The following is a 13,690-nucleotide window of genomic DNA, read 5'->3' as shown; positions in this document are numbered from 1 at the left end:
GGCTGACCGACGCGATCGCAATCTGCAAGGCAGAACTACGTTTTTGAGTTTGGTTTGGCTCAGAATCGCTTAGAGGGAGGACTCGATGCGTTCTGATTGATAGTTTATAAACTTTTAATTAAATCATCTCCGTTTCTTTTGTTTCGTTTCCTTGGCCTAGAATTATGTTTTCTCAACCGCTATTTGGTTTTATTATAATATTAATTACGTCTCGTGTTTCTTCTGAGGTAAGTAAAGGTTTTTATATTTAATATTTAAAGCTATCTAGCCAACTTTTTTAAAAATTGTCAACTGAAAATAAAACATTTTACAGGGTTTAACTGTTATTAATAAACTGTATAATTAAAAAACATAGAAATTCAATTTTGTATAATAATCACTTCTCTAAACATTGTTTTATTTATTCATTTCTTATTAAAACAACTTCATTCATGTATAATATTGTAGAATAAATTCAAAGACTTAGCATGAATAGCATATGAAGGTTTTCATTACATCATCATAATATACAAGTATATTAAAGATAAATGTATTATTGTAAGAATTTATAATATATGATAATCTGACGATGGTAAAATGCCACAATACCAGTGAAGATAAGCAGACCAGGATGATTGGAGATGATCTAGTTTGAAATTATAAAGATCAAGCCTGAAGATCCACAACTGATGATGGCAAAAGGGATGAATTGAGTCTGACAGACAAAAATAGTGAGGATAGGCAGACATGGATGGTCAGAGACGTTCTAGCTTGAAATTATAGACCAAGCTTTAAGACCCACTGTCGATGATGTCAAAACGGATGAAATTCTTCTGATAAACAAAAACAGTTAGTATAGAAAGACCAGGATGAATGTGTAAGATCTAACTTGAAATTAAAAAGGCTAAGCTGGAAGACTCCCCCACCGCTGAAGATGGCAAAAGGGATGAAATGCTTCTGAAAGAAAAATAGTGAGAATAGGCTGAGCAAATGATCAGAAATGAGCAAAATATAAACTAAATAGACATGATGTACAATTACAACAAGTGACAATAGGTAACAGCCGTCTGTTGTAAATATAAAATTGAACAAATGTACGTTTGAAATGGTAAAATGTAGAAATGTATTTTACGGATAAAACCAGCCAGTATAGGCAGAACAGGATGATCGGAATTGATCTAACGACTTTATACAGTCTATGCTTGAAGACCCACCAGTGATGATGGTTAAATGGATGAAATGCATTTACAGCAAAAATAATGAGGAAAAGCAGACCAGGATGATGTAGGTAGATCTAGCTTGAAATTAAAAAGACTAAGTTGGAAAAATACTCCTGATGACAAAAGGGATGAAATGCATCTGACAGACAAATGTAGGAATGATAGGCAGTCTAAATGATTGGAAATACTAAGCTACAAATTATGAAGATATGTCACACAAGTGATAATGGCTAACAGCCATCTGTTGTAAACATATAAATATGCACTGTACATACAAACATCTTGGATTAAATATTCATTTAACCAAATATTTCAATTTATGAGTAAAGAATTTGCATAATCCCTTTCTTTCTTATTGCTGAGTAATGACAAGTAGACAGAAAAATTTTCTATTTGCTTGTATTTATAATATTAGACTTAAAAATTAGAGTAAAGTGGAAAGTAAAAAAGAAGTAAAATAATTCCTGCCAAATAGGAAGGCCTAATGGCCATCTACCTGTGACAAGGACAAGGGGTCAGACCAATATAAAATACTTTTTTCATATTCTTTATTAAACTGCCATGGGCTAATTTGGGGATTAAAACCTAGAATAAAATGAAATGTCATTACATTTGAACAAAATAACTGATTTTATTTGGCTGGATGCGTTTGGTAGGTCTAAAAAAAACAAAACATAACTTATATCTGTCACCAGACAAACAAAATTATTATCTAAATTTCCTCTCTTTGAATAAATACAACAAGCATGACTTAATCAACACAAAGTTATAACAGTAGTTATACAAAAAATATCAAAATTACTATAAATTTTGTAAATTATTTAATTGTATTTGAATTATTCAATGCTCTTTGTCGGAAATTGAAGGCCTTTTTTTTATAGTTTTACATCATTCCCTAGATAAATTTCCCACTTTTGGCTATCTTTCTTAGTAATCTTTTAAGAATGAAATTAGCTCAATGACCTTGGCATGTCCAAGCTTGGCAAATATCTTCAGTGGCCAATTAGTCAAAATTGATTGGCTGATAATCATATAAACAACACTTAAAATTATTGCCTTATGTTGTGCTAAATAAGAAATTAAAGTTTGAAATTAGAGTCAGGCGAAGAACCAACATTATGCTATTTTTGTGATAATTGATTGATATTTTGTATGATTGTACCGACTCAGGGTGAAATGCTTTAGAAGAATTTTTTTTAAAGTTGTGTTTGTTGTAGGTATACTTCATTATAGAAAAATTTTGACAGTTAAAGCGTAATGATTTTCTAAGTAAAAGTTTTTATCGGTGACAACCTCAATTTTACATTAGACAATAAGCAAAAGGTTATCAAATTTATGATTAAAAAAACTTTATCGTTCTTATTTACACCAGTGCATTGATTAGCGTCTTACGTTTCACACTTTTGCCTATCGCCTTTGTTAGTTTAGCAGTTTAATCAAATATCTGATCTATATCAGACATCCCTAATAAAAAAAATATAGAATCACCCAAACGAACAAATTTATGAGTTGTTATTTAATTATTTCAAGTACATAGATATAAAATCAATAAAGATTCAAAAACCATTCAAAACATTGGAACAATCATTCAAAACATTGTGACAACTTACATAGCTTTAGTAATTTTCATACTTTGTACAATTGCTTCATAGTAACTTGTGTAAAAAGTATGTTTAATAATATTTTTTCTTTTTTTATTGTAATTATATTTATTAGTAATAAGAGTAACCAAATTGTGTTTTTAATTAACTAAGTGGAAAAATTGGTTTTTAGTTGAGTGCAGGATGTGCATTGGAACAGGATCAAAACAATAAGGATGTCTACCGATATGTGGATAAAATTGTTAGAGAGAGATTAGCTGATGAAGTTGTTACTGGCATAATAGGGATCCACACTCGGGTGAACTTTTTTACATTTTTACAAGTGTTGTAATTATTATAACAAATATTATTGGAGTTTTTATATAACCAGGTTGTATCAGACTCAGACAAGACATCACTTAAGAAAACTAAGACAATTGTTGCCTTCTGGACAGAAAATCTGACGACACATCGTCATCAGAAATGCATCTTTCGATATTTAAATGAGCCATCTATTAAAGAACCAATTCCACAGAACCTCGCTTGTGTAAAAGCAAGAATAGAGTAGGTTGAAATTGTTTAATTTAAATATATTTTATGAAGTAACTTTTGGATTAGTTTCAAGTTTTTAATATTTTCTGTGTACATATTCAGATTGATGATATTACAGTGTATTTTATAGTAATGGAGCAATTAATTTTTAATTTAATTTAAAGAAGCATATTTAAAGACAAAAACCAGACATTTGTATTTTGTTGTTTATTTCAAACTATGTATATATTTTTCTCGTTATATTAATTGAAACATACTTATAATTAAATGAGATCTGAATTTTATGAATGATTTTTTGAATTTTATGAAATTTATGAGCTTTAATAAAAAATATTTATGGTGGTTAAAAAATCCATAATTAAAATTTAACTAACAATTAATTTTATCACTAAATAAATTAACGGTGTTTTGGTGAATTAAAATTCATGAATTTCTGATCTTAAATTTGGTTTACATTAAAAGAAGTATGTTATAATTAATATAACGATAAAAATACATATATTTTGAAATAAACAACAAAGTACGAGTGTGTTTTTTTGTCTTTGAGTATTTGAATTTTAGAAGGTTGGTAGAAAATTAAAACCAAGGTTCCATGTCAAATTTTTTAAATATTTTTATTATAATGGAAAATAGCCTATTGCCAGCAGCCCAAAGGATTTACTTCCAAAATCTGACTGCTGATTTTCCATTATGGTAAAAAAAAAAAGGCATGGGATGCTTGGTTTTAATTTTTTGCCAACCTTCTAAAGTATCAATTTAAGGTTTTTAGTTGAGATAAAAAAGTCAGTGTCACAAAAACCTTAATTAATTAAAAGATATTAATTGGTCAAGCGGATCATGAAAACTAGTGAATCTTCTAAACTATAAAGCCCTGGAAGATGACAATAATTCAAAATTAGAAATATGCGCTTTTTCAGGAAGCAATTTGTCAAGGACATTGATTCATCAGAGAGCGAATTGTTGGAACAACTTTCGGAAATTGTGACTACCACTTTTGACGATCTTGACCCTGACATTTGGAAAAAAATGGTTGTCGATGTCAAAAAGGCAAAAAAGCAGGTATAATTAATGTGCTAAACAATAACTAATTAATATACTTGCTACAGTTTCGTTTTATTTATTTTTAGATTTCAAATGGAATTTTATATTATTTGACATTGGAAATCAAAAGCACAAGTTGTTTAGAGACAGAAATAGTTACCCCGGATCAAAGCTGCTTAAACAAAGAGACTCAACCTCGTAAAATATGTGAAGTAACAGTTCACAGGTCATTTACGAACAATTCACCTATGGACAAATCTGAGGTATGATATGTCTGAAGCATCATTTCAAAATAAAATAATATTTATAATATTTAAATAAAAATTATTATGATAATAGAACTATTTTCATTTGTGGAGAATAAAAAAGTTTTTTCAGCTTGAAAAGAGAGAAATGAGCGTAATAACTGTGTACTTTCTACTGTTTGTGGTTTGAAAAGTACATTATACTTTCAAACTTGTACATATTTATCACGTTTATCAAAAACGCACATAAAAACACACACTCTCGACACTCATTGTTTATAAGAATGGTAAAATTATTAATGGATATTTTGTTACTTGTTAATTTCATTGTAATATGTACTTGTTAAATAGGTCATTAAGTTTTTACCCTGATTCCAGTTAACATACCAGTTCATTTCGTCTATTTAATTAAAAGAAAGTTACACAAATTAATACTTAATTTCCTCCAGTTTGTTTTGAATTAACCAGGATTCTATTGTTGACATTAATTAATTTTTATTTTTAGTCTTATCTCAAGTTGGCACCGAGGAAGCAATTCCAGGTTGTGTACTCTAAGTGCTCATCTGTTGATGATGTGTTGTATGACAGATCAGCTTCAATAACTGCCAACGATAAGTACATCAAGGAAGTTGCAGATTTTGCTATGAAACATATTAATGTTAACAGTAATTCAATTTACATTAAGGGAATTTTGAATATCAGAAATTCCAACATTCAGGTATAACTTTCATATATATTTTTTTAAATCGTCTTTTTAATTAAAAAAAAAATTAATTACAGCTTGATTCAGGAATGAAAATCAATTTGACTCTTGAAGTTGTTGATACAGATTGCACGAAGAATAGTTTGAACAACACCAATTGCAAATTTCTTCATAAACACAATGATGTATGTCCATATACATAAATTTATATCGTTTTATTAAAGACTAGAATTTAATTGTATCTATTAGCTTTCAGTTTGTGATGTGTCTGTGCTGGACAGAAATAATCAAAAGACAGTTCTTTCTCAACATTGTTCTTCGAGAGTTAAAAGAGTAATTTTACCTCTCTTTTTATATGTTATTATTTTATGTTTTATAGCCTGTATATCTTTCACTTAATTTTATACTTTTTTAAATTCAATTGTAATTCTTGTCGTGTGATATATTTGTATTATTGTTTTTTAGTCTTCATTACGTGGAGGAGAGCTGGAAATTGATGTGAATGACAACAAAATCCAGGGTCTCAAAGGGTACATTTCAAATGAGTTAACTCAACGAGCAAATTCTCTGTACACAAAAACTGTTGTTAAGGTGTTCAAAGCAACAACCCAAGTGAGTGTAAACATTTTTTATGACTACTGACAAAAGATTTTATTTAAATAATGAAGTTTTACATTTTATTATCTTACATTAATCCATTTTTACTTTCTTCGGTCTCCTTGTATAATTTTGAAATCAATGCTCGTATTTTTAGTAGCCTTGCTATATCCAGATAACAAAAATGTCCTTATTTAATATTTGTTAGTATATAAATTGACAATTCTAACCATAAGTAATTCATATTACTACAAGCTCTCTCTGTGAGTGTCTCAGCAAAACAGTGGTTGTTCTTGGCTCCATATAGGGAGCGCATAAGAATGTCACCCATATGAGAATTGTCCTTGAGAACGGTAGCAAGATCTGGGGCCCCTCCTCCAATTCTTGGAGAAAACAGGGTCATTTTATTGTATGAAGTAATGATAGATTTGTGTCCCTAGTTGAGAGTAAATGTATTTATGGTGTGAATGTATAGTGTGGAATATTGAATACCACCACAACCCTCAATTAGGTTTGCATGTAATATGTATTGTATATAATAGGTTTAAAGGGTGATGGAAGAATATTCTTCTACCCTAACCGAATGAATGGTATGTAAATAAGTAAGAATTTAAAAGAATTTGAATCAAAATATGTTGACTATTTTCTGACTGATAAATTTTATCGATTGAGATTGTGACAATTTGGCTATTCAGGCCATGGGCATCATTGGCTATTTACAACTGTTGGCGGTAATCAAATGCACCAACATGGCCAAAGTGTCACAATATTATAAAAATGGCCAAATTATCAGTGACGTCGGCTGTGCAGTTCCCAGCAATGTTGTAAAGGCATTTGGCACCGGTACTGATTTCGTGATGCTTGGTGGGATTTTGGCCCCTATATTATATATACCCTATTATAAATCTTGTAAAATCAGCAGGATATAAATTTACATCTCACAACAATTTCACCATATATACACTTATCAAACATGACACTACATCGAATAAAGGTCAAATTAAATAAATAAAATAAAATAAAAAAAAGTTGTTTTTCTGAAATTCATCTATCCTGACCACTCTTCACTACCTCAACCACTTACTGTTTTTAATCTTTCAATCCATGTTAAATTTTATCTTGATTGTCCTTTTTTGTCCTGATCAGATATAAAAAAACAAACAGTGAAAATAGGCCTGGATGATCAGGGACAATTGAGAAACAGTGAAACCTTAAAATATTAAATTTATTGAATTAATACTAATTATTTATTGTTACAGATCGTTTCTGGAAGTCTGACTAAAGCGACTGTTGAAGTGGCTGATACAAACTGTTTAAAAAGTGAAAATAAATCACCCTCCGAATGTGTAACAAGTGAACAAGTAAGAAGTAATTCTGCACTACTTTCCTTGTTAAATTAAATACCATATAATAATTTTTCTAGGGCCGGCAATTATGTGAAATTGCTATTTGGGAACAGCCTTGGCTCAATAAAAAGGAAATAACACAGAGCGAGTGTCATTCAATTCAAGGGGTATATAAAAAAAATTAATGTATACTATTCGATAAACACGTTTAAATTTCTAAGCGGCCTTTCAGGATGTCTCTTAACAAACTGCATGCATTTCTAAATAATTCACAATTTCTCACACAAAAATGTGTAAATAATCAAAAACTCTGAGTTACTATTAATGTGTTTTGGATACATTAACAATTTAATGAGGTAAAAAAAAATCATCCGCTAATTGGACGTGTCTTGATTAATTAACATGCATGTTACAAGAAGTACATTTATATTTTGAGAAAAATGTGTTTCCTAAAGGTTGTTTCTTATTTTTTATTTGATAAGGTAAATCATTAACCTTCCTACATTATTTTTCAAAAGTTAAACTAGGAGGACATATATTAAATTTTCCGTTACCCTTACTTAAATACTTTTTTTTTGCAAAGCATGGCATTACTTTCTATCAATTCTTTATGTTTTTGCAAGAATTAAACATTTTTTTCGGTTGGTTTTTCAGAGTTCCGGGGTTGGATCTAACCGAAATGGATTAGACTGTTTTTACAAATGTGAAAAATTACTTTGATTATTTCATTTATAATACCTATTTTACTGTACAGATTTTATTTAAATTGTATTTATAAATAAAGTGAAGAAACTTCTTTTACAGTAGTTGCAATTTTTTAGTTTCCCTTTTTCATTAAAGTACTTTAGGAAACACATTTTATATATGGATAACATATATCTTTTGTACAAGGTAAGAAAAAATTGATCAATTAATGAAGACTTGCATGTAACTGTTGTGTCAAGAACAGTTAAATCTTTAATTTATTTCCTATCATTAAGAAAATTGAACTCATATGTATAAATTGGTTGTGTGCCAAAAAAAAGAAAATTTTTATCTGCTGAATTGAATGTTTTCACGTTATTGAAATCTGCATTCTAAAATTATAGTAATGTTTGATACCCTTGTACTTACAATATAATACTTTTCTATGAATTAATTTTAGAGTTTTAAAAAGAAAAATTGATCGGGCGTTTGGCCGGGTGTAGCATTCTGGTGTGCTGTTGAAGCTTTAAGGCTTCCTTCTTTTAACGTATTAAAATTTGATCTAAAAGACTAGTGCCGCTTCTCTCAAGGGGCTGGCTTTTCTTCTTAAGGTGGCTCCAGACATGCGGTGTACACCGAGTGCCGATTGCCGCTGAATATTTGCCAAATCTTGAGATGCTTGTCTTGGTATTCACCAAATAGCCACAAGCAGGGTTGGGGTTTGTACAAACACCCAGTTGGTGTGAAAACAGCGAAAATCCACCAAGTGCCATGCTAGTCTTCAACTTACTACCAATTGTTATTATATTAGATTATAGGAGCCGACTTGTTGCCTGTGCACCGCGACCAGTATTGGTCTATTGTGCATCTCCATTTTTTTATCTAGAGCTCCTCGTTAAGCTTGAGGCTTTTTAACAGACCCAAAGCATTTTCAAGGGCTCTTGTGGGTATCCTTCAGGCTTTTCCTCTCCCAGGATTAGGAATCTCAGCCTACATAGTAGGACCAACAGATGACGTGCTCTGCTTTTTCTTCTTCTTCTTGGTAATATCTGCACAGGCTTGTTTATGTCACTCCGAGTCTATATAATGCCTCCAGAGTCTGCAGTGTCCAGTTAGCTAGCAGTCCTAGAACATCCTTGATTTAGTAGTTCTGGGCCATTGGGTGGAGGACTTATTATTAATCCATTGTCTAATGAATCTGTTTTTGGTAATTGGTAAGCCACAAAAGGGTTCAGGGACAAAAGGATGTCCTCATACCAATCATAATGGACAACAGGGAAGCTGCGGTTACTATTTTGTCCTACACACATGTAATATGTACATATAATAATGTATTTTGATTCAGAGTGAGGTACTCCAAGACTGTGAAGTTGGGTCAACAGAAATAACGCTATGTTGTTCTTTCATTAATATAATCTATGATTATTCGGAAATCGTGAGATGCGGTCTGGTGTGACATAGGTTTCAGAAAAACAGTTTCTTTATCATATCAATGTTTCGATCTTTATTGAGATCATCTTCAGGGCTCAAAGTGTTTGTTTTCTGCGTAACTGTGTCATTCTTGTGTGTCGTGTTGAGAGTGGTCACTAATCACCACACAATACAATCTATACTAGTTAGGAACGTTTATTATTAAAAAATAAATAGCAGAAAATAATAACTGTTGATTGATGATTACAGTTGATTTACATACAGTACAGTTGATTCCCGAATATGTGGATGCTTTGAGTTCAGCTACTTCACAAATATTGTTGTACTTTGAAGCAAGTGAGAAATAATTAGTCGACCATGGCGATAACCGAATATTGTTGCCTGGTGAATTACCAATCACTCATCCCCACTAGTTGGTTTTCTGCGAACCTTTGCTTGGCATTCGGCGAATCCCACATATCTGGAGCTATCTTTACATTACAATTAAACCGCTGGTGTCACCTAGGGCGTATCCTGGGGCCCTTCGTGTTAAAAATGTACTCAACTGACATTCTAGTTTTCCCTAATCGTTCTTTTGCTATAACACAGCCATACTTTCATCTAATCCTGAGCCTTCTCTACCTAGTCATGACATACAACTCCATTTAACTTTTTAATTACAATCTTGGTTTTGCAAATGGAGAATGAAAATTAACTAACTAAATCAACACTAAAACTAAATCAACACATTTACACTCTGAAAATCCATTTGTCCTACTTCTATTTCAATGGACAACCCATTCCAACCTCAGATATAATATGGAATTCCCATACAAGACTGAAAAAAACAGGAAACTAAACTGATGCTACAAATTACTCCTTAGATTACTTAACCATAGATCTAACTTTCACCTTACTCACAAATTCACCATTTACAAGACCATCCTGAGACCAATATAGACATACAGAATTAAAGTTTGTGAATCAATGAAAAAAATTGTTTCTTCAAAATCCAAACCAACTTATTACAAATACTAAGAAAAAGATTAAACTCTCCCTTCTACATTTCAAACTTAACAATCTACAATGACTTCCAAATCTTGTTTCTAATTGACATCATTAAATCCCGATTCAATAGTTTCCACAAAAATTTAAATCTTCACCTCAATCCACTTGTCTAACAGCTTTCTTGTCCCAACATTCCTGGAAATCCCACCCATTTTTTTAAGGGGTTGTGGCCGAGAGGTCTTGAGATTGATCGACTTAATGTGAGGGAGTGTCATTACTGGGTGAGTTCTCCTATTTTGCTAGATTTCACTATGTTTGTTATCTCATTTTCTTGTTGCATCTAAAAATCGCAGTTGTAAAAAAAAAAAAAATATTCAACTAGTGTTAAGTGTTGAATAGCATAGATATGTTTTTTTTAGACAAGAAACTTTCATAAATAAATCTAAAAAATATTTACGACAGTTAAATTTATTTTAACAAATTTAAATATGAAATATTCCTTCTTGTTTTTATATTTGGAATTTTAATTATATTAATATTTTACGACTAGTTACAAAGGTATCATCATTCACTATTTATGAATGTTGTGTTTTGGCTTGTGTATGATAATCATTGCTATTTTTTAAATTTATTTATTATACTTATAATGTAGTAAACTAGCTATAAAAAATAATATAATTATTAAATTATTAATATTTGTAAAAGGTGAGTCAAAGATGCTATCGGTAAAAATGAGAAGCCTGTCTTGGAAGTTTAAAATCAGCATCTTTGTATGAGGAAGTTCAAAGTCATATATGCTGAAATTGTCTTCAAATCAATTTAACAGAAAACAATATTATTTGTATATAAAAGAGTTAATTTTCTTTTATATTTGATGGGTTTGTGTGTGTTGTTTATTAACATATGACCTGAAAATTTGTCAAATAGTATTATTACTATTATTATTATTTTTTAATGAAAAAACTGCCATGTGGTTTTTTAAATTTTCTGCTTTATTTTTACATTAAATTTGTTGGATGGTTGGGAATTTACACTCATCATCAGCATATGCTGTAAGAAAATTTAAAAGAAACCACACAGATTTTTTTTAAAAATAAAAAGCCACTAATTATAAATATTTAAACAAAATCTTTAAATAAGTTCATGTTACATAATAAAAATTATAATTATTTTATTTCAGTATTAATATTTCACTTAAGAAATATACAGTTTGAATGTTGGTCTGTTGTCCAATATCTTTATGTAATATATCTATATAATACATACCTTTAGATGATAAATTTAATTTTAATGTGTAATAAAGTTTAAATTGGTAATTATTTGATTAAATATTGTTTTATTATATTTAGTTTGTATTTATTTAATCTGATATTCTAATTAATTATTACTCAATATTTTTTTTTTTAGAGTGAATCCCCACAAAGGGTAAAATTGGTAAGTTTTATTTAGGTTCTTCCCCACCCATTAGTAGGTAATATAATTTATGATTTCAGTTAGCTCGTATGTTTGGTGTTGATAAAGATAACTCAGATCTCACTGGCTTCCTTGAATTTGTAAGAAAGGAGGAAAAACAATATAAAACTGACAAAGAGTTTAAACAAAGATTCAGAATATTTAGAGCCAATATGAAGAAAATATCAGCTTTGCAATTTTATGAACAGGGCACTGCAGTTTATGGGGTGACCAAGTTTGCCGATCTCTCGGGTATTGCTTTCTTTTATTTTTAATAATTTTTGTATCACTAAAATTATATTTTTCTTTGTTTCAAGCTGAAGAATTTAAGAGGAATTTCCTCGGCTTTAACCACAACCCAAATTATGTACCAAAAAAGCCTCGGAAAATGGCTGTTATTCCAAACATTACATTACCAAATTCATTTGATTGGAGGGATCACAATGTGGTCACACCAGTAAAAAATCAGGTACTTTTTTAATCGCAAGCTTAACAAAACTTGTTGTTAAACAATTACTAATATTACAGGGGTTTTGTGGTTCATGCTGGGCTTTTTCAGTAACCGGTAATGTAGAGGGTCTCTATGCTATTAAAACAGGCCAGCTGTTATCATTTTCTGAACAAGGTAAGTAGTTATCTCAGTTTGTCAGTGGTTAAAACCCTTAATATAATTATATTTTAGAACTTGTCGACTGTGACAAATACGATGCCGGTTGCCAAGGTGGATTTTTTGACACTGCGTATCATGCCATTGAAGATCTCGGTGGTCTTGAAACCGAGAGTGACTATCCATATCTCGGAGAGAAAGAGACATGTGCATTTAAAAGGGCAGAAACGAGAGTCTCCATCAGTGGGGGCCTGAATATATCACACAATGAAAACGATATGGCCAAATTCCTTGTAGTCAATGGACCAATATCTATCGCTTTAAATGCCAATGCAATGCAGGTACTTCAATCATTTCTAAACAGATGTAAAATCATTGTTTTCAACACAACTATTTGATTTCAGTTTTATTGGGGAGGAGTTTCGCACCCACCAAAGTTTTTGTGCAATCCTAACAATCTAGACCATGGAGTTCTAATCGTTGGGTATGGGGTACATAGTAAGTACACTCATTAAATAATATTGTAAAAAATCGAATAAAGCGTTCCCACCTTAGAATAACAATATCCCTTACAGGGACAAAGTTCACAAAAAAGATGTTACCTTACTGGCTAATCAAAAACAGTTGGGGCAAGTCTTGGGGAAATCAGGTTAGTTGAATTAATTTTTATATATTATTTTTAGATTATCCTACCTTCAAGAAAAAGCTCCCTTTCTGGCTGATCAAGAACAGCTGGGGAGAAAAGTGGGGAATACAAGTAAGACAATTTTTAGCCATATAATTGATTCTCTTGACGATCATATTGAGCCAAATGATGGTCATAAGTTATCAAGTAAAAGAAATTGAATAAATTCTGCTTACAGCATAGATCATAGGATATGAATAAACAACAGTTTATGTATAAATAATTTATTTTTCTTTTTTTCCCAGGGTTACTACATGGTCTACAGAGGTGATGGGACCTGTGGAGTTAATCAATCGCCATCTACGGCAATTTTGTCATAAAAAAATCGCAACAAAATAAAATTGTTTATCAATTATCACAACACAATATATATAGATATATATATTTATATAATTCGTGCCAGTGTTTTATTTTATTTTATTAAATTCACTTTATTGAGACAATTTAAATATATTTTTTTAAAAATATTTTAACAAGTATAGAATTAGAATGTAACCAATTGTAATTGATCAATTATAGATAATAAATCTATTTGTTTTTTTAATAATCAAAATAAGACATTTAAAAAAATCATTTTTCTC

General features: G+C 30.5%; 1 protein-coding gene across 2 annotated transcripts; it reads left to right on the top strand.

Moving 5' to 3' along the window:
- LOC106666171 (putative cysteine proteinase CG12163) lies at positions 1-13,640 on the top strand. 2 transcript variants are annotated; one of them, XM_014393153.2, is made up of 19 exons: positions 1-227; positions 2,973-3,098; positions 3,171-3,343; positions 4,249-4,390; positions 4,459-4,635; positions 5,123-5,335; positions 5,398-5,505; positions 5,570-5,653; positions 5,786-5,932; positions 7,177-7,278; positions 7,341-7,430; positions 11,773-11,799; positions 11,859-12,069; positions 12,135-12,286; positions 12,346-12,442; positions 12,500-12,765; positions 12,829-12,922; positions 13,108-13,181; positions 13,355-13,640. In XM_014393153.2, the coding sequence occupies exons 1-19, from the start codon at positions 165-167 to the stop codon at positions 13,427-13,429; spliced, it is 2,421 nt and encodes an 806-aa protein (XP_014248639.1). In that variant the 5' UTR covers positions 1-164; the 3' UTR covers positions 13,430-13,640. The 2 variants fall into 2 exon arrangements, with proteins under 2 accessions (XP_014248639.1, XP_014248638.1); XM_014393152.2 differs by lacking the exon at positions 13,108-13,181 and adding an exon at positions 13,000-13,073 and having other exon boundaries at positions 3-227.
- Positions 13,641-13,690: the final 50 nt, after the last annotated feature.

The sequence above is a fragment of the Cimex lectularius genome, unplaced genomic scaffold (assembly GCF_000648675.2).
Source record: "Cimex lectularius strain Harlan isolate CLEC.00 unplaced genomic scaffold, Clec_2.1 scaffold5, whole genome shotgun sequence".
NCBI classification, from domain to species: Eukaryota; Metazoa; Arthropoda; class Insecta; order Hemiptera; family Cimicidae; genus Cimex; species Cimex lectularius.
This window is presented reverse-complemented; position numbering and strand designations above follow the sequence as displayed.